The 19234-nt window shown below is 45.8% G+C and overlaps 1 protein-coding gene across 6 annotated transcripts in view; it reads left to right on the top strand.

Annotated features, from left to right (window-relative positions):
* The first annotated feature begins 265 nt into the window (after positions 1 to 265).
* The window catches only part of HS6ST2 (heparan sulfate 6-O-sulfotransferase 2), a 397215-nt gene continuing 378246 nt past the window's right edge, over positions 266 to 19234 (top strand). For 5 of the 6 annotated variants that reach the window (XM_044937423.2, XM_044937421.2, XM_044937422.2 and 2 more), the window contains exons 1-2: positions 266 to 850; positions 1719 to 2237. In XM_044937423.2, the coding sequence (XP_044793358.1) occupies positions 423 to 850; positions 1719 to 2237 (947 nt within the window). In that variant the 5' untranslated portion in view covers positions 266 to 422. Of the gene's footprint in view, positions 851 to 980; positions 1151 to 1718; positions 2238 to 19234 lie in introns of those variants that run through there. The other variant, XM_044937424.2, reaches the window with a different exon arrangement.

Here is a 19234-nt window from a genome sequence, read left to right as displayed (position 1 = left end):
TGAGTGAAGCCTTCCTACTGTAGGCACGGGGCTTGATGCTGGGGACTGAGAAAGAATAGGGAAGTAAGGACCAGTCCCTGCTCTAAAAAAGCTCAAATTCTCATTCTGAAACGTTTTTTTTGGTCATGCTTTTTCCTTCATGCTGACTTACCTTTTCAGAAAATGCCCCTGCTTCCGTTGGAGAATGGAAATTGGCAAGGAGAGAGGGAAAAGGTCCAATTTGCGCCTTTGCTATTTTAGGGGAGGCTGAAATTACGAGCCAAAGTGTAGTGATGTGCTCACTAGAGTGATCTCCGTCCCCCCAAACAGTAGAAAACCCAGGTCTTTTGCTTAAGTGGTTTGAGCTCTTAGGCGTGAGGCATTATTACATAAATTCAAGCTCGCTCCTGATCCTTAGTACCCTGAGTTGCCTGAAGGGGGGAATGGCACTGCCTGCGTGTGCAGCCCGGGCGCTCGGGCCGCCGTTGCAACTGGAGCGAGGAGCGCCCGCCCGCACCACCTGTCCCCGCCGGCATTCCAGAGTAGAGGCCGAATTGGCAGCAAGCCGGCCCGGATCAGTCGCCGCCTCAGTCCGCGCGGGCCCTCCTAGGGGTGTGTCTCGCGGATTCAACTCCCAGCCGCTCCTGGACGAGCCCCTAAAGGCTTCTTCTTCTCTGGCGGGAGCCGCGCGCGCCCCTCTCTTCGCGCTACTGCTCCGAGGCCGCCGCAGGCGGATGCACGACCTCAGGAGACGCTGGGACCTGGGCTCCCTCTGCCGGGCCCTGCTCACCCGGGGCCTGGCCGCCCTGGGCCACTCTCTGAAGCACGTGCTCGGCGCGATATTCTCCAAGATTTTCGGTCCCCTAGCCAGGTACGTTTTAGGCGAAAGCGGGACTCGCGCTTCCGGGCCAGGGCGCGCGGGAGCGGTGCGGGAAAGGAAAGCAACCGCGAGGAGAGGAAAGGGCGCAAAGTTCCGGCTGGCCCGCGGCGGCCGGCTCGCGGCTCTGGAGGGGAGCGGCGTGCGTTTGGCTACGCTGCGGCTCCTTCCCCGCGCTTCCGCGGGCATCCTTAGCGCAGCGTCTCAGCTAGCAAGTCGGGTTGCTCGCGGACCCCATTCCCCCAGGGGAACTCCGAACGCCGGGCTCTGAGCTCCCTCGAGGCGGCCCCCAAGGTGGGCAACCCGGTGCGGGCAAGAGCAGGGTTTCGGAGGCGCACGGTGAAGGAGCCCGAGATTGGGCAGGCGAGGAGGTGGCGGCGTGCGCGCCAAAGGGACTGGGGGCAGAAGCCCCGGGGAGAGTCCGGTGGGCGAAGCGGGATGGGGATGGGAACTAGGGAGCCACCGAGAGTGGAACGAGATGAGCGGAGGCTCGGACCCGTGGTATGAGTTGGGGAGTGGGGCAACCGGGGCAGGCGGGGTCCCACTGGTACGAAACCCCGCGAAGCCGCTCCAGAGAGCTCCGGTGCGGGGAGAGGGCAGGCAGCCAGCGGTAAGGAGTCGATGGGGTGGGGGGGAGGAGGGGTGTGCGGCAGAAGCCACAGCGCTGAGCCTGCCGGGAAGGAAGGAAGCGGGGAAGGGCGCCGCCGCTGCCGCCGCCGCCGCCGCCGCCGCGGTGGAGTACTCGGTGCCGAAGGGAGGGGGAAAGGGGAGCAACCGCGGCGCCAGGGGAGGGGCGGTGCGGGCGCGCGGCGAGCGCGGGCTGAGCTGCGGGATTGACGTAAGGAGCTTGGGTTTCCCCCAGCGTCGGGAACATGGATGAGAAATCCAACAAGCTGCTGCTGGCTTTGGTGATGCTCTTCCTATTTGCGGTGATCGTCCTCCAATACGTGTGCCCCGGCACAGAATGCCAGCTCCTCCGTCTGCAGGCGTTCAGCTCCCCGCTGCCGGACCCGTACCGCTCGGAGGATGAGAGCTCCGCCAGGTTCGTGCCCCGTTACAATTTCAGCCGCGGCGACCTTCTGCGCAAGGTAGACTTCGACATCAAGGGCGATGACCTGATCGTGTTCCTGCACATCCAAAAGACCGGAGGCACCACTTTCGGCCGCCACCTGGTGCGCAACATCCAGCTGGAGCAGCCGTGTGAGTGCCGCGTGGGTCAGAAGAAATGCACTTGCCATCGGCCTGGTAAGAGGGAGACCTGGCTCTTCTCCAGGTTCTCCACGGGCTGGAGCTGCGGACTGCACGCCGACTGGACCGAGCTCACCAGCTGCGTGCCCGCCGTGGTGGACGGCAAGCGCGATGCCAGGCTGAGACCGTCCAGGTGAGTGCGCGCCCGCGGCCGATCAGGGCCCCCCGAGCCAAGCTGGGGCGCTGACCCGGCCCGGCGGGCGGGCAGAGGATCGGAAGGCGCGGCCGATTGGTGCGGGTGACCCAGGGAGCACCTCGGCGTCCCTGCAGTGGCGCCCGAGCTGGGCTGGGCAGGCGCCTGGCGCCCTGGCGCGTGGGAGCACGGCGCTGTGGCGGCCGCAGGAAGCTTGTCTATTCCTACCCGGGACGGCTCCTGTGTCTGCACACGGGTTGGCCTGGTTGGCGGCTCAGAGTGCGCGGGGGGAAGCGGCTGGGAGGCCCGGGACGAGCCCCCCTCCCGCCACCCCTCCACCCCTGGCAGCCGCCGGGACAGGGTACAGAATGTAGATTCCTCACTGGAGCGCCGGAAAGAGCCGCGCTCTCCGTGTAGCGTGCCTGAGCCCCTCCAGCTTCTCTCTTTTCTCTGCGCCCAGGTTCCCAAGCCGCCTTTCTCTTTTTTGACGATCCCGCATTCTTCCCCCTCCTCCCCAGCCTTTCCCTTCGCTTCGTCTATTCGCCTCTCTTTCTCTTGCTTTGGGATCTTGTCAGCTCCTGGCCGCTTGCTCTTTCCTTCTCCCTCCGTTTTCCTTTCTCACTTTGCTTCCCGTCCTTTCTTTAACCTTTTCTCTGTGTGTGTGTGTTTTTCCCTCTTCCTTCCATAGTTTTGTCGCCTCGCTCTTCCTTTCTTTCCGCTGGCTCTACTCTCTTTGGGCGAATAAATGTCCCTCTGCGGCTGTTTGCGGACACCCAGTACCCAGCTTGTGCCCCTGGCTACTGGCTGCACGCGGGGCATCCCCTGCGCTTTGCGAGTGTAAGGGGCATCTCGCGGGCTGCAGGGCGGGTTGGGACGCTGCTGCGGATCCCGTGTGGGGCTCAGTCTTGAGAAACCTCTCCTGATTTACAAATTCCTGAGCCCTAGAGCAGGGCGCTGCCAGTCCACTTGCTGGGAACCTAGGGCTGATGCTGAAAGAGCTGTTTTATGAAAAGCCAGTCACTTTTGAAGCGAGGTCATTTTCCTCCAGCCAGCTGCAATGCCTGGTTGCTGGAGGTCAGGGAATGCCATAAAGTGGGGAGTAGGAAGGACTCTTTGGGGTGCAATTGCCCCAGTCAGGGCTCCCATTCTGCTGCTCTCTATAAAACAGAGAGGGCTGCTGCAGGGGATGCCGGGAATGTATAAGGTGAGTTTAGTTGACATGGCCATGCTCTCTGTCTCTCCACCGAGCTGACCACAGGAGATTGCTGCTGCTACAGAGGCTGCTTCCCTGGACAGATTCCCCATTCCCTTCTCATGGTGAGGGCTGCTCTGCTCCAGACACTATCACCTTTTGTTGGTACCTCTTGGAATGCAACAGCCAATGTGGGTTTTTCTGTCCAGCCCCAGATGAATGGAGCCCTCCAACTTTCTGGTCATCATTGAGATTTAGAGGAAACCTCACCCCCTACTCACTTTCCCATCCCTCAGTTTACAGTGTCCTTTCTGAATGCTGGATTTCTGGGAAAATCTGTTGAACTTTCATTTCCCTTCCAGCACTAACCTCCCCTGTTCCCAACCTCCTAAGAGAACCTTAACCCTAGGAAGGCTGCCACCTCAATCCACTGTGAGAACTGTGTAAGCCATTGTCACCACAAGACTTTAGGGTTTAAGATGTTCACAAACAATTTGGCAATATTGAAAATAATTCCTCTTGCTAATGGAGCCTGTAGGTGTAGTGAAAGGTGCTGCTATAAAAAAAAAAAAAAACTCTTGAGGGCAAAAATCGAATTCCACAGCCATGGCTGTGGCAGAGGAGGAAAAAACAAAGTCTTGGCTACTATGGCCCGGCCCTCTCTGGAGTTCCACAAGGCACATGTGCCTTTTAAAATCCCTTTGGACAGGTAGTGTGACATAGTGTGTAAACACATATTATTGTCATTGTGATCTTGTGTATTTGATGGCCACTGTCCTCTGGCAGGTTCCTTCAGAAAATTTCCATAGGATAACGAGGACCCTTGGACAGTCCCCAGTGGAAGCAAAATTATTTGACATGAAATACGATTTCCTTGGTCATCAAAAGGGTGATACCACAGTGCCATCTAGTCTAATAAAGGAAGAATCACTTTCTAAAGAGTCAGAGTTACTTGGATCTTCTGATATTCACCAAAATGAAGTAAAATTTGCTAGAGAAACACGTGGCTACCCCAAGGCACTTTATTTCCTTAATTCCTACCCACCTCCAGAAATCGTCATCTTAAAGAGTAGTCATAGCTGGAGGGTTCCAGTATTTCCCAGGATGCTGACTGCTTACAGGATCAGTTCTGTGAATTCTGATAATCTGTGTGAGAGAAGGTGTACACAAGCGTGTGACAGTGAGAGTGTGTGTGTATGTTGCAAATTTAGAGACAGAAACATCTGTGCTGGCGGTGATGCATGAGGCCGAGGAGCTGGTCTCAGGAGACAAAGTCAGCCGCGGGGAGTTCCTGTGTGGAACAGCCTTCCATGCCAGCTGCTGGTGGGCTCTGTGGTCCACTGAGCTGAGCAGAACAGCAGCTCTGTCTGTTTGGCCTGGGAGTTCTGACGCCTGGGCCTCAGTTCCAGGCTAGCCGTGAACCAGCTGCATGACCTTGGACCCGAGCCTGTCCCAGCCTTATCTGTGTGGAGAGTGCATTCTGGTTCCTGATGAGCTTTGCCATCCCTTATCTCTGCTATGTCTCTGTAAAGTTGCACTGTCGGTAGCAAGAAGGCAGAGTGGGCAGAAGTCTCCCTATTTATCAGATGAGACAGAAGCCCAAAGTGGTTGAAGGACTTTCTCAAGGTCATTGGACTCTTTAGTGACACAGCAAGGATCTTGCTCCAGCTTGGGCTGATTCCACAGCCCTGGCTCTGTCGACGGCAACTCCATGAGCAAGGTTTTTTTTTTTTTTTGCAAAAGCACAGTGAGGTATTTCATGTGAGTCATTACCACAAAGTGAACACTCCATGGATGCTCACTGGTGGTATTATCACCTACATTATCGGCGTTTCCAGTTGTTTTTACACATGTGTTTGAATGAGTGATTGGACCAGGGTTGCCGCAGCCATTGGGAGAGAAATAGAATTCTACCTCCCTGAAGCTTTATGCTCACCAGAAGAAGGTCTGGTGGCTGGTTGGCAAAGGGGCGTCTCATTGCCAAGGCAGGAATCACTGCAAAGCTGAGCAGGGTGGGAATACACTGGGGGCCTGGTGAATAAGTGTCAGGAGGAACCATCAGTGGCGACAAGGGACACCTTCTGACTCACTACATCTGTCCATGGTGGGGGGAGGCCGGCATGAGAGGCCATGGAGGCTGCAAGCCAAGACCTGAATTGTGCTCCCACTGCTACATTCTAGAAGTGCTCGGGTGATATATAACTGCTGAGTGCACACGGCTGCCATCACGCTGCCTGGAGAGGACAAAGAGAGAGTGCTTGGCTGGCAAAAGGCACCAGTTTATTAAGAATCGTATTTGTTTTAAAAAAAAAAAAAAACCTAGAAATTGCATTTCATGCCTCTGTGTGCGAATATGTTGTTTAGGGGCCAGAGCAAAATCCTGCTCATTCGAGAATTCCCAAGACTGTTTTTGAAAATGTATCAAAACATGGTTGCTGATCAGTTCTGCTGACTCCCAGATTCTGCAGGCTTTTTCTCAGGCCAAATTCCCTCTGTTTGTAGCCAACTCTAGTGCATCCCTGAGTCTGTGGGAGGACCTCAGAATTGGGCATCGAGAAACTGACCAGGCTCATTCTTCCCCCGGGCACTGTGCTGGCTGGCACACTAGGGTGGCAGCTGGTGGCGGGAGAAGATCAGCTTCCTCAGCTACCCAAGTCAGAGAATCTGATCGTCATATTCATGGTGCATCTTAGACATTTAGCATCTTTACATTTTGCAGCAGTCATAGGGGAAGAGTAATTAATTTTCACCTAGAATCCACTAGGTTATCACTTACAGGAAATCCACTAGGTTATCACTTACAGGAAATATGGCATTTCTATGGAGCACAGCTTTCTCTCTCTTTTGTCTTCTTTGTGGTCACTCCTTTTTAATACTTGTAGTAAAGGCTTCCTTTTCTTTTCCTTTTGTTTAAAGGTGGCTTTATTTATTTTTGGCTGCATGGCTTCTGAGATCTTAGTTCCCTAGCCAGAGATTGAACCCGGGCTTCGTCAGTGAAAGCACCAAGTCCTAACCACTGGAGTGCCAGGGAATTCCCAAGGTGGCTCTATTTTGACACAGCCATGTCTTGGTAAGAAGTCCATAGTGCGTGAGCCTGCTCATGGCTCAGGTGCCCATGCTCTACTCCTTTCCTCATGCAGTGAAGCAGGACGACAAGACTGGCATGTGGTACAGGGCGAGGCAGTGAGTGAATGGATCAGTTTAGGCAGTGGTGCGGTCCTTCTGGTCCCTCAAGCTGTAGGCCACTGGATTCTCACAGGCGTAGCTTCAATTAGCCGAGGATGCTAAGAGCTGTTATTGCCTCCTGCCCTGCACACGTGTATTTCCCAGGAGAGGGGAAGAAATTCACCATGATAAATTAACATCTTTGCCCGGATGGCAAATACGTTGCTGGCATCCCAGACAAGCTCAAAGTTCTCAAGGTGGTATAAAAAGCTATTTGGAATTAGATTTTCTTCATAGTAATTTTAGACTAGTGCTGTTACGTGGCAATAAGAATGTTAGAGCTTGTCTTTTCTAGATATCTGTCATCAACTTAAGTAGTGTGAAATGACATTAAAGAATGGTCACCTCTTCTATCTGTCATTCGTGAAACAAAATTTTGCGAAGCTGCCCATTATATTCCAGGAGAGATGTGTCATCTTTGCTCTCACAGAACTTACAGTAGAATGGAATAATTTGGTGTTTTAGATATTTAATAAAGAAGATGGGTTTTGTTTGAAAATGATTTGAATATCAATAATGTCTTTAAAATGTCGTACCTTTATTGGAATACATTTTAAAAATAGAGAAAAGTTCATCTGTTTAGGTAACAGTTTAGGTCTAATCAGCAAACTTTGTGGAGTAAGTATTATGACCTCTGCCTAGCGCTGGCAGTTGGAGGAGATTAGAGCCCAGACAAATCCCCCAAAGCCGAGGTTACCATCTTCAGCCTCAAGTTCATTATGGTACAAGTGCAGAACTATGTAGTATAGACAGGTGGGGAGTGGGGAGGAACCAGTGATTTGGCAGGTCCTCCCCCCCTCTTTAAAATGGGAGACTTAAACAGGTTGCTTTCTAAGGCCCTTTTCTTTCTAAAGGATGAGGAGCAGGCCAGAAAAAGGAGAGATCTGTTTGGAAAGGCTTCTGAGAATAGGTGGCTTGTTCTTAGGAAGAAACTGGCTTCTCAGGAGACACGGGTTTCATCCCTGGGTGGGGAAGATTCCCTGGAGGAGGAAACGGCAGCCCACTCCAGTGTTCTTGCCTGGGAAATCCCATGGACAGAGGAGCCTGGTGGGCTACGGTTCATGGGGCCCAAAGAGTCAGACATGACTTCGGGAATAAACAATGAGCAAACAACAAAATTTAGAAGGAGGGAGGCACTGTGGCTGGATGTGGCATCCTCATGGCATCTCAAGGTCAAGTCCCCGAGAAGGTTCATGCCTGGGGGAGGGTTAGGGAGCCTCCTTGTAGAGGTCCTGGAATGGCAACCAGAAGGTTGAACCCCAGAGGCATGAGAAACTCTCGCATGGCAGGAATGTAAGAAGCACAAAAGTAAATGAAGGCTATAGTCAAGTTAAAGGTATAGCTCTGATTTCCAGTCTGGAGTCAAGATGGTACCGCTGACAAAACAGAGAGGTTGAAAAGGGGGTCTAATGAGAGCTGGGAGGGTACTGAGAGCTGTGACCAGTCTAACTTGCCTAGGTTTCTACTGGCCAAAGCTTGCAAAGAAGTGAGAACCAGAGTTCTAAACAGGTTAGGGCTTAGTTGTATATGTAGGAGTCTGTGAACCCAGTTAATCTGAATTCACAGTTGGCAGTATTATTTAAATGATCACTGCAGTTTTCATGTGGGAATCTTAGCCAAGGAAGAGATTATTTGAATAGAGGAAAATACCGACAGTTATGATTACATAAAAATGAGAAATGTTTATCTGTCCAAAAATAAATGAAAAGGTATGTGTCAAACTGATGAAAATATGCACAACAAATAAAACAGACAAAAGGCTGACATCTTTCCTGGAAAAAGAACTGCAGCGAATTGAGCAGAAAAACAAAGGCTATGACCAGAAAACTTGCAACATGGAACCAAAGCTAGTTTACAGAAAGGGGAAAGATTAGTTTTTAGTTTCTAAACTAAAGAAAAAAGTTTAGTTTCACTGGTACTAAAGAAATGCAGATTTCAATTGTATGTAGGAAAAGCTTTTTGCTTCTCTAATTAATTTCTCAGATTGAAAAAAACAACTTGGTATATATCACCACGGCCGCCAAACAAAAAAAGGATAGTAGTCAGTGTTGACAAAGGTGTGGTAAATACCATCATTCATATACATTGTTGATGGAAATGTAAATTGAAATGATTCTTTTGGAAATAAAATAGATAAACAGAGAACATTGACAGTATTTCTTTGCCCCACAATTTTTTTTTCTGGCATTTTACTGAAAAACAGTCCTGTACATGTCTTTTTATCATTCACTCATTTATTCATTTATTTACAAATATTTATTGAATATCTCATCAATATGCTATGTGCTAGAGGCACTGTGAGGAACCAGGTAGACATGGTCCCTGGCTTCATAGAGTGGGAAAGGTAGACAGGAAACAAATAATTCATTACTGAAAATTGTGAGAAGTGCCATGAGGAAAAAGCAGAGGGTGACACAACAATGGCATCCTAGGAGGCTCCCATTATCTGTAAGTTACTTGGAGTTATTTTTAAGTGTAACAAATTGGAAAAATCTGATCAACGTATAGGTGAATGGTTCAAGAAATCTCAGTACATCCACTTGAGGGATTATTTCAAAACCATTTAAACGTCCTTTTTAGAGTATGGAAAATTGGTAGTGATTTAATGCTAAGGGGAAAAGAGATAGACAGTTATGGGCCCAGTTTGACAACAATTATGTGAGCGAGCAAAGGGGCGGGGGTGGAAGGAGAGAGGCAAATCATCTTTCCATCCCTCTCAAATCTAAGCATAAAAGGCAAAGAATGGAAGAAAAATACCAAAATATCAATAGTTCAATTAGTGACTTATTTTCTTTCTCTGTTTCTTTGAAGGATTTTAATTTTCTTTACGAGTATGCATTGCTTTCATAATAAAAATAAATATTAACAGTTTTTAAAATGATGCTTAATTATGGCTTTGATAAATTACACACATCTGCTTTTTGGTTTCTAAAGACTATTGGCTGGTTGTTTCATTAGCCTCTTGATATTCTGGGAGTCCTTAATGAGGAAAGCAGCCTTGGCTAAATAAACTCTGAGACTGAAAGGCAGAGGTGATAAGTCAGACATCGATTGTTGATTTTTCTGATGATTGGCTGTTGTCACATTCCAAAGAATCCATGGAACTCTTACACTAGTACAGTACAGAGATATTTGAGTGGATTGCCATTGCTTGTTCTCTGTTTAAAAATTAAATGAAACAGGAAATTAATAATGGCACACAGAAATAAAAGGCTTACTTTCTTCAGCCAGAGCCACCCAAGATAGCCTGGACTTTGAATACTCATGAGCCTCTTTTCAAGTGAGCTGATACAAGAGCTAATGGTCTGATTAGAAGAGCACAGTCTTGGGGTTGGAGAAGGATTGTAGGTTCTAAACGTCCACGACTGAGGCGTTAGATCAGTTAGTGCACATGCTGCCCTCATCCAGGAGAGAAGTGGAGTCCAGTCTGCTGCAGCAGTCTCCCCCTAGAACAGTTTCACTTCATAAGAGCATTGCCCCTGGTTAACGGTAAATTAAGTTGACTAGATGGCACCCCACTCCAGTACTCTTGCCTGGAAAATCCCATGGACGGAGGAGCCTAGTGGGCTGCCGTCCATGGGGTCGTTAAGAGTCGGACACGACTAAGCGACTTCACTTTCACTTTTCACTTTCATGCAGTGGAGAAGGAAATGGCAACCCACTCCAGTGTTCTTGCCTGGAGAATCCCAGGGACGGGGGAGCCTGGTGGGCTGCCGTCTATGGGGTCACACAGAGTCGGACACAACTGAAGTGACTTAGCAGCAGCAGCAGCAGTAGCAGCAGACCAGGGGTTGCCAACTTCTTTGGCACTAGGGACTGGTTTCATGAAAGCCAATTTTCTCATGGACTGGGGATGGTGTGGGGATGATTCAAGTGCATTACATTTATTGTGCACTTTATTTCTATTATTATTTTATCAGCTCCTCCTCAAATCATCAGGCACTTGATCCCAGAGGTTGGGGACCCCTGGACTAGAACACGGCATTCCTCAACTGCTCTGGGTATCTGAGGGGCCACTAAATACAGTGAGGTTCAGAATCTTATTGTTGAAACTCCACAAAGACTACATTCTAGGGACAAGCTATTTTAACAGTGTAAAGAACGTGCTTCGCAGTTGGGAAGCTAATATCAACATTCTGTGCCAAATAAGATGAGATATTTAGTCACTGAGATTAGGGTGAAAAAAAAAGGTATAGATGGGAATATTTGGTCTTCCATTAAACTGTAATGAAGAATCCAATTAATGGTATATGTCTTCTAATACAATGTCATTGTAAGCTTAGAGAAATATTTGTCTAAACTTTTAGTAAAATATTTACTGGCAGAAAAACTTTCCTTAGGTATTGGACTTCGCAGATTATTCAGTTGGTCTTATTGCATCCAATTTGTTATTTCTGCCATTTTGCCTCTAAGAACAGTGTTGAAGACTTTGACACATTTCAGAGCATTACACTAAATAAATCTGTCTTGCACATTCCACTGTGCTTTTTCTGGAATATTATAAATATTCAAATATAGGCACACATGCAAATTCAAAATAAAATTAAATAATGCAAATTCGGCATAAATTCCATATTTATAACTTAGCAATAGTTTTGAACTTGTTATCCTATGTTATAAATGTATCAAATATGAGCTCATGGGAATTACCAATAAATATATTTTTCTGATTAAACCGTGGGTTCTTTCTTAATCACAATTTAAGCTTCAATTCTGGTATATATTGTAAGAGAATAATTTGCACTTCATTTACTCTGAATTGTCAAGAATCATGTTCTTTCTCCATGTAAATGTCTGCAAAGAGGGCTTATTATTCAGTTTGATTGGTTTTTGAATTTTACCATTGGAGATGCCCTAGTGAGCCTAAGAGAATTGGTTTGTTTCTGTGAAGAGTATAGTTCTAATGAATCACTTCCATGCACATTTCTGAAGGAATACAGAGCAACTGAAAGTGTGCAGTGCATTGGTTTACATCAAATGGATTAGGCTTGTGTGCACTGTTCCTTGCATTAATTGACCTTTCCCCATAACTGTATAGTATCAGCTCAGATTCACTCATGGAGATCATTGGACTTTTGGTAACTTCTTACAAGAGAGTGAATGCAAGCAGAGTGTTTAGAAATTGACTAGAGTTAGTTACCAGGTTACAGCTAGGATACAAGAAGGTACTTTTTTAAAAGTCCTTTTGATCTTGGCAGCCAACTCCTCAGTTACTACAATAAATAGAAGTTGACTAAACTCACCAGTTAAAAGGCATAGATCATTTCAACTGATGAAAGTACAAAATCTAGCTATATTCTGTGTATGAGAGACAGAGCTAAAACATTAGGACACTGATAGGATTGGAATAGATATCCTATGCAAATACTAACCAGAGGGGAGCTGATGTAGCTAAATTAACTAAGGCAAAACCTTTTGGGGGGATAAACAGGATCACTGGATAATGATAAAATGTTCAGTTGTTCAGATGATAATTCTAGACCTGTAGCACTTAATACCATAGTTTTGAAATATGTAAAGTGAAAATGGATAGAGCTATTAGGAGAAACTGTAAAATCTACTAACCTCTTTCAGAAACTGCAAAATGAAATGAACAAAAAATGAATAAGGATACACAGGATTTGAGCAACATGCTTAACAAACTCATTGTAGGAGACCAGCATCCAATTAGAAAAATACACTTTTTTCTCAAACACGTACAGAACATTTTTGAAAACAGACCACATACTAACCCATAAAGTTGGCCTGGAAAAGCTAGTAGGTAAATAACTTACAGCGCATTCTATCTGACTATGCGGTACTTAGGAAGGAACAAGAGATCAGGCCATACCTGAGTGCATGGGAAGGAGTATTAATAGTGTGATGTATTTGGAAATGGGCTTCCCTTGTGGCTCAGCTGATAAAGAATCTGCCTGCAATGTGGAAGACCTGGGTTCGATCCCTGAGTTGGGAGGATCCCCTGGAAAAGGGAAAGGCTACCCACTCCAGTATTCTGGCCTGGAGAATTCCATGGACTGTAAAGTCCATGGGGTCACAAAGAGTCGGACATGATTGAGCAGCTTTCACTTATTGTCAGTCTTTCACTGACCACATCAAGCTTCTTAATTCACATGCAAGAGTGAAGAACTCCATGTTAGCGTCTATATAATGTATATCAAAGATTCAGCACCTAGCATATGATATGTACTAAAGAATTATGGCTATGATTATAACTCATGGGTTTCCCTGGTAGTTCAACTGGTAAAGAATCCGCCTGCAGTGTAGGAAACTGGTTCAGTTCTTGAGTCGGGAAGATCCACCGGAGAAGGGATAGGCTACCCACTCCAGTATTCTGGCCTGGAGAATTCCATGGACCGTATATATATATATATATAGTCCATGAAGTCGCAAAGAGTCAGACATGACTCAGCGACTTTCACTTATTACTCATGTTTTGTTATCTTTACCCACGTGGGGAACCCATGTGGAGTCCTCTTCAGAGGGCTATACAAATATTTGCATTTGACAGATTATGTAACAGTAATGGAAGAACTTGTCCTTTATGAAAACAATCTCCTTTATGTAAAAAATACTCAGACACATTTCTCCAAAGTTCTTTTGGGTGAACATGGACAAGGCCCTTTCACACAAACATGCAGATAGCCAACACACTCATAAATATACACCAAATCAAACTTCAGAAAAACCATATCTAAGCTATATATATGCACACACATACACAGTATTTTTAGCATCTACATTAGACATATTATCTGTACTACAGTTTGCAAACTTTGGGTCAAATCTTGTCTCCACCCGTTTTTGTAAGTAAAGTTTTATTGGAATACAACCGAAGAAAAAGTGGAAAACTTCAAGACTCAGGCAAAGAGAAGTGCTGTAAACTGATGGTTTGACCCAGGTAGCTAGGCCTGACTTTCTGTGAAGATGTATTAGTGTTTTGGGCTAGCTACTGAGCCAAGCCCTATGCCAAAGGCATAACATATATTTTTCTCATTTAATCCTCAAAACAACCCTCTGACATAGGTGTGTAAAAAACCCATTTGAAGACAAGAAAACAGGTAATTGGATGAGATGTATAACCTGCCTAAATTTACATCCTAGTCAGTATTGGAGTTGGCATTTAAAACCAGCTGAGACACATAGCCTGTCTGATATGTTTTAATGTTCATTAAATTCTCAGACAAACCTCAAAAAGCCCTTGCCATCCTTTTTTATTTATTCTTTTTATTGATGTATAGTTGATTGCCTGGAAAATCCCATGGACGGAGGAGCCTGGTAGGCTGCAGTCCATGGGGTCACTAGGAGTCGGACACGACTGAGCAACTTCACTTTCACTTTTCACTTTCATGCATTGGAGAAGGAAATGGCAACACACTCCAGTGTTCTTGCCTGGAGAATCACAGGGAAGGGGGAGCCTGGTGGTCTGCCGTCTCTGGGGTCGCACAGAGTTGGACATGACTGAAGCGACTTCGCAGCAGTTGATTTACAATATGTTAGTTTCTGGTGTACAACAAAGTGATTCAGTTATACATATATATGTTAAGTATATATAACATATATGCATGTGTAATATAATATATATATACATGTATGATATATAGCATATATATATTCTTTTTCAGATTCTTTTCCATTATAGTTTATCATAAGACATTGAATATAGTTCCCTGTGCTGTATAGTAGGTCCTTGTTGTTTATCTATTTTATATATAGTAGTGTGTGTCTTGGAGAAGGCGATGGCACCCCACTCCAGTACTCTTGCCTGGAAAATCCCATGGACAGAGGAGCCTGGTCGGCTGCAGTCCGTGGGGTTGCTAAGAGTCGGACACGACTGAGCGACTTCACTTTCACTTTTCACTTTCATGCATTGGAGAAGGAAATGGCAACCCACTCCAGTGTTCTTGCCTGGAGAGTCCCAGGGACGGGGGAGCCTGGTGGGCTGCCGTCTATGGGGTCGCACAGAGTCAGACACGACTGAAGCGACTTAGCAGCAGCAGCAGTGTGTGTCTGTTCATATCTAAACTCCTAATTCACCCCTCACCCATTTCCCCTTTGGCAACCATAAATTTGTTTTCTCTGTTTACAAGTCTGTTTCTTTCTTGTGAATAAGTTCATTCGTATTATTTTTTTAAGGTTCCACATATAAGTGCTATCATATGATTTTTGTCTTTGACTTACTTCACTTAGTATGGTAACCTCTAGGTCCATCCATGCTGCTGCAAATGGCATTGTTTCATTATTTTTTATGGCTGAGTAGTATTATACTCGGAGAAGGCAATGGCACCCCACTCCAGCACTCTTGCCTGGAAAATCCCATGGACGGAGGAGCCTGGTGGGCTGCAGTCCATGCGGTCACTAGGAGTCGGACACGACTGAGCAACTTCACTTTCACTTTCATGCATTGGAGAAGGAAATGGCAACCCACTCCAGTGTTTTCGCCTGGAGAATCCCAGGGACAGGGGAGCCTGGTGGGCTGCCGTCTCTGGGGTCACACAGAGTCAGACACGACTGAAACGACTTAGCAGCCGCTGCAGTATTACACTATATATATAGCACATCTTTATCCATTCATCTGTTGATAGACATTTAGATTGCTTCCTTGTCTTGGCTATTGTGAATAGTGCTGCTATGAACATAGGGGTGCATGTGTCTTTTCAAATTAGAGTTTTCTCTGGATATATGCCCAGGAGTGGGATTGCAGAATTGTATGATAACTCTTTTAGTTTTTTAAAGAGCCTCCCTACTGTTCTCCATAGGGCTTCCCTGGTGGCTCAGTGGTAAACAATCTGCTTGCAGTGCAGGAGATGGAGGAGACATGGGTTCGATCCCTGGGTCAGGAAGATCCCCTGGAAGAGGGCATGGCAACCCATTCCAGTATTCTTGCTGGAAAAATCTGGTGACAGAGGAGCCTGGTGGGCTACAGGCAATCGGGTTCCAAATAGTTGGACATGACTGAGCACACACTTTTCTCCATAGTAAAAGCCTATACCCTCTTTTTTGGCTATGTGTCTATACAAAATAAGTGGAATGGAGACCTGAGGTGACTATCTGCAAATAACAGGTTCCAACATGTTAAGGCACCTTTAACAATGTTTAATAAAATCACTCTCTAAAGGTAAATTTTGCAGCTCTTCTTTTCCCCTCTTAAATAAGGATTTAGATATCCAAGATATTGTAAATGTTTTCAACAATGATTTACACAAAAGAATTATGTTTTTTTTTGGTGTGGGGGGGGGAAGGATTTAGGTTAGAGGAAAGTTTTTTTTTCTATATAAGGAAAATGAAGACCTTAATGTATTTTAAATTATGCTCCATGTGGACTTAAATTATGGTGCATCCACTTCACAAGATTTGTAAGAGGCCAGGGCATTTTACTTCTTGAATGTTGACAGTTGCCTCATTAGCCATGTCAGTTGCACTGCTCTGTCCATGGCCTGTTTCTATGAATGACCATTGGTTTTTTTGGCTCATTTTGGTCTAAGTAGACACAGCCCTTGGAGGGTAGTGTGAATGAGCTCAGTCAGGGCAGCTCATATGATCTTGGATCATGAGGAGCCAGTGAAATAAAGCTTTTTCTCAACTTCAAGTGAGGGGTCCCAGAGAAAATGAATCTTGAAACCAGTGCTTATCCCAGGGGCTCATCATGTACATGATAACAGTGTGTTGTATTACTGAAATAACCAAGTGAGTGTAGTACTTCCCATAGGATTGACCATGCTGTCTCCTCTGGAGGAGGCAGCTTTAAAAAGAGCCATTTGAGAGAATATGCAAATGAGCCTGGGCCTGCCAGGCTGGCAGACAGTGCAGGCAGCAAAGAAATTAGGTTGAAGACTTGGAAGGATGGTAAAAAGATGCCCAGTACAACCGGAGGAGAGTTTGACCTTGGGATGATGGCCAACTCAGCAGAAGCCTCACGGCTGAGACTTTGCTATGTAGAAGATGAACTGGCACAACATCTTGAAGGTTGAAAAACTGTTTGAGCCTATTTGTCATGTGCACTAGAGGCAAACGTATTTATTATTTCTGTGATTGGTTTTGCTGAAAGTGGTACAGTGAGTGTACTACACCAACTAAAACTCGTTAAAAAGTGAAAAAAGTGAAAGTGTTAGTTGCTCAGTTGTGTCCGACTCTTTGTGCCCCTATGGATTGTAGCCCGCCAGGCTCCTCTGTCCATGAAATTCTCCAGGAAAGAATAACTGGAGTGGGTACTTCTACAGGGGATCTTCCCTACCCAGGGGTCGAACTCCTGTCTGCCGTGTCTCCTGCATTGCAGGTGGATGCTTTACCATCTGAGCCACCAGGGAAGCCCTAAATTAATGAAAGCTGTGCTGAAATGAAGCTTATTGGGGTGAATGATGTAGGCTATTTATGAAAAACTTCTTCAATGGACATGAATCTGAGCAAACTCCAGGAAATAGTGGAGGACGGAAGAGCCTGGCGTGCTGTGGTCCATGGGGTCTCAGAATCGGACACAACTTAGCAACTGAACAACTTCTTCAATAAAAATTTTAATGGACCTGTAGAAATCATTTTATGCATAAACTCACTGTAAGATTAATGAAAGATAATTAGACAAATAGAATACAGAGCTGAAGATGGGTATTAAAAAATACTTTGCATTACTGGACAAAAAGGTCTGTGTGTATGTCCCCTTTTAGTTGAGGATCCTTGCTTTGCACCTCTACTTTCAATTTGTTCTTTGTGACTTGGAAGCAAAGCGAAAGAAAAAATGGTATCATTTTAGCATTAGTATAGCATTTTACAATCTGGCAGCTTTTGTATTTATTGCCATATGGATGTACATTAAATCTGCATCTCCCTCTCATTTATATGTTTATGAAGTTATAAAGATATACACATGCACACACAAAATAATTAAGCAAGTGATATGTGTTTGACAATGTTTGTTGACTAATGCCAATTAGAGAGGTTTTTTTTTTTTAAAAAAAAAAGCACCTTGCTTTTCTAATCCAATTGCTTGCATGCTTTTTTGGTTTATGCATTTAAGGATAAAATCCACTTAAAATACCACAATTTTCATACATGCAGCTTTCAGTGGGACTTCTATTTATTCCAGATGGCCTTGAAAAATTATTATTGAGAGGTTTAGAGACCTAGATGTCACAAGATCCATCAGAATGAGACTAAAATCACGCTTTTTGGTTTCCAACTGTTTTTCCTATTCAGGAATGGGGTATATTTTTGACTTGGGGGGAGCTGAAGGTGTGTGACTTGGCTAGACCATTGAATGCAGCCAAATTAGCTCAGCTTATTTCTCATGGAGGGAGTCCTGTCCTGCAGGCACCTTGCCTAACTCTGTTGGAGGGAAGCAGCTCATCATGTTCCAGAGTTCAGCTGAATGCTCTATTAAAGGCTGCATATAGGATTTGTGTGTATGGAAGTGAGCAGTTACACTGACAATCTCTCCTTTGAAAAAATATGGTTGGATTGGAATGAACAAGATTGTGATGCTCTTCACTGAATGTCATATTTGTTTTTCTTTTAAACCATAGTGATGAAACCATTATTCATTGTAGCAAGGTTCTGGTTCCAGTATCAGAGAACTGGGTGTGGGGGTCTCAGTTGTGACCTTTGGCTGGGAACATCTCTGCTGCTGCTGCTAAGTCGCTTCAGTCATGTCTGACTCTATGCGACCCCATAGACGGCAGCCCACCAGGCTCCCCCGTTCCTGGGATTCTCCAGGCAAGAACAGTGGAGTGGGTTGCCATTTCCTTCTCCAATGCATGAAAGTGAAAAGTGAAAGTGAAGTAGCTCAGTCGTGTCTGAATCTTAGCGAGCCCATGGACTGTAGCCCACCAGGCTCCTCCGTCCATGGGATTTTCCAGGCAAGAGTGCTGGAGTGGGGTGCCATTGCCTTCTCCAGGAACATCTCTAGAGAATGTCAAAGAGGTCAGATTTCCATTCACACAGCAAAGAAGCCAGGGACCACAAACATCTTGCTCTTTTGGTTTGCTGAGATCTGACTCCAGGATGCATTTTCTGGTTAACAGAGAGGAGCTCTTGTATGCAAAGAGTCTGCTAAGATGGAGATGTCCAAGTTCCAGAAAGCCCGAAGTCTGTACAGCTATATCGTTTGGTTTTCGATTACGTACTTTGGTGGCCTCTGAATTTCTTAGATTAGTGCAAGAAACTTGAAGGAAGAAAACAACTGTTCTAGAACTTTGAGCAGGTAGAAATAGTGAAGAAATAGTAGGAGTTTTGATTGAAATGTCAGAAGCTAAAGTTGGGTCTGAGAAATAGAAATACCACTGGGAAAGAAGGTAAACTCTTGCTGTAATTAAATGACAGATTGCCTCTTAGTGACTCTGATCTTGCCCTCCTAGAAAGAGCTTTGGGGACAGTGTATCCACATCTGCTTCAGGGCCCTAGAGGAAGGCAATGGTCTTGTGCAAACTGGCAGCTTTAATAGTGAGCACCTTAGGTGTCTGGGCCACTGGTGGCTTTCAGTTTGTAATTCTGGGACACCATGGTTCTGCTGGATTAGGAGTGAGAGCTAGTTTGGGGTACCTCTTATGATTTGCATAATTCACTCAAGATTCATCCAAGCTGTTGCTTGTAG

The sequence above is a fragment of the Bubalus bubalis genome, chromosome X (assembly GCF_019923935.1).
Source record: "Bubalus bubalis isolate 160015118507 breed Murrah chromosome X, NDDB_SH_1, whole genome shotgun sequence".
Lineage (NCBI taxonomy): Eukaryota > Metazoa > Chordata > Mammalia > Artiodactyla > Bovidae > Bubalus > Bubalus bubalis.
Note: the sequence above shows the minus strand (reverse complement) of the source record. Positions and strands in the feature narration are given on the sequence as shown.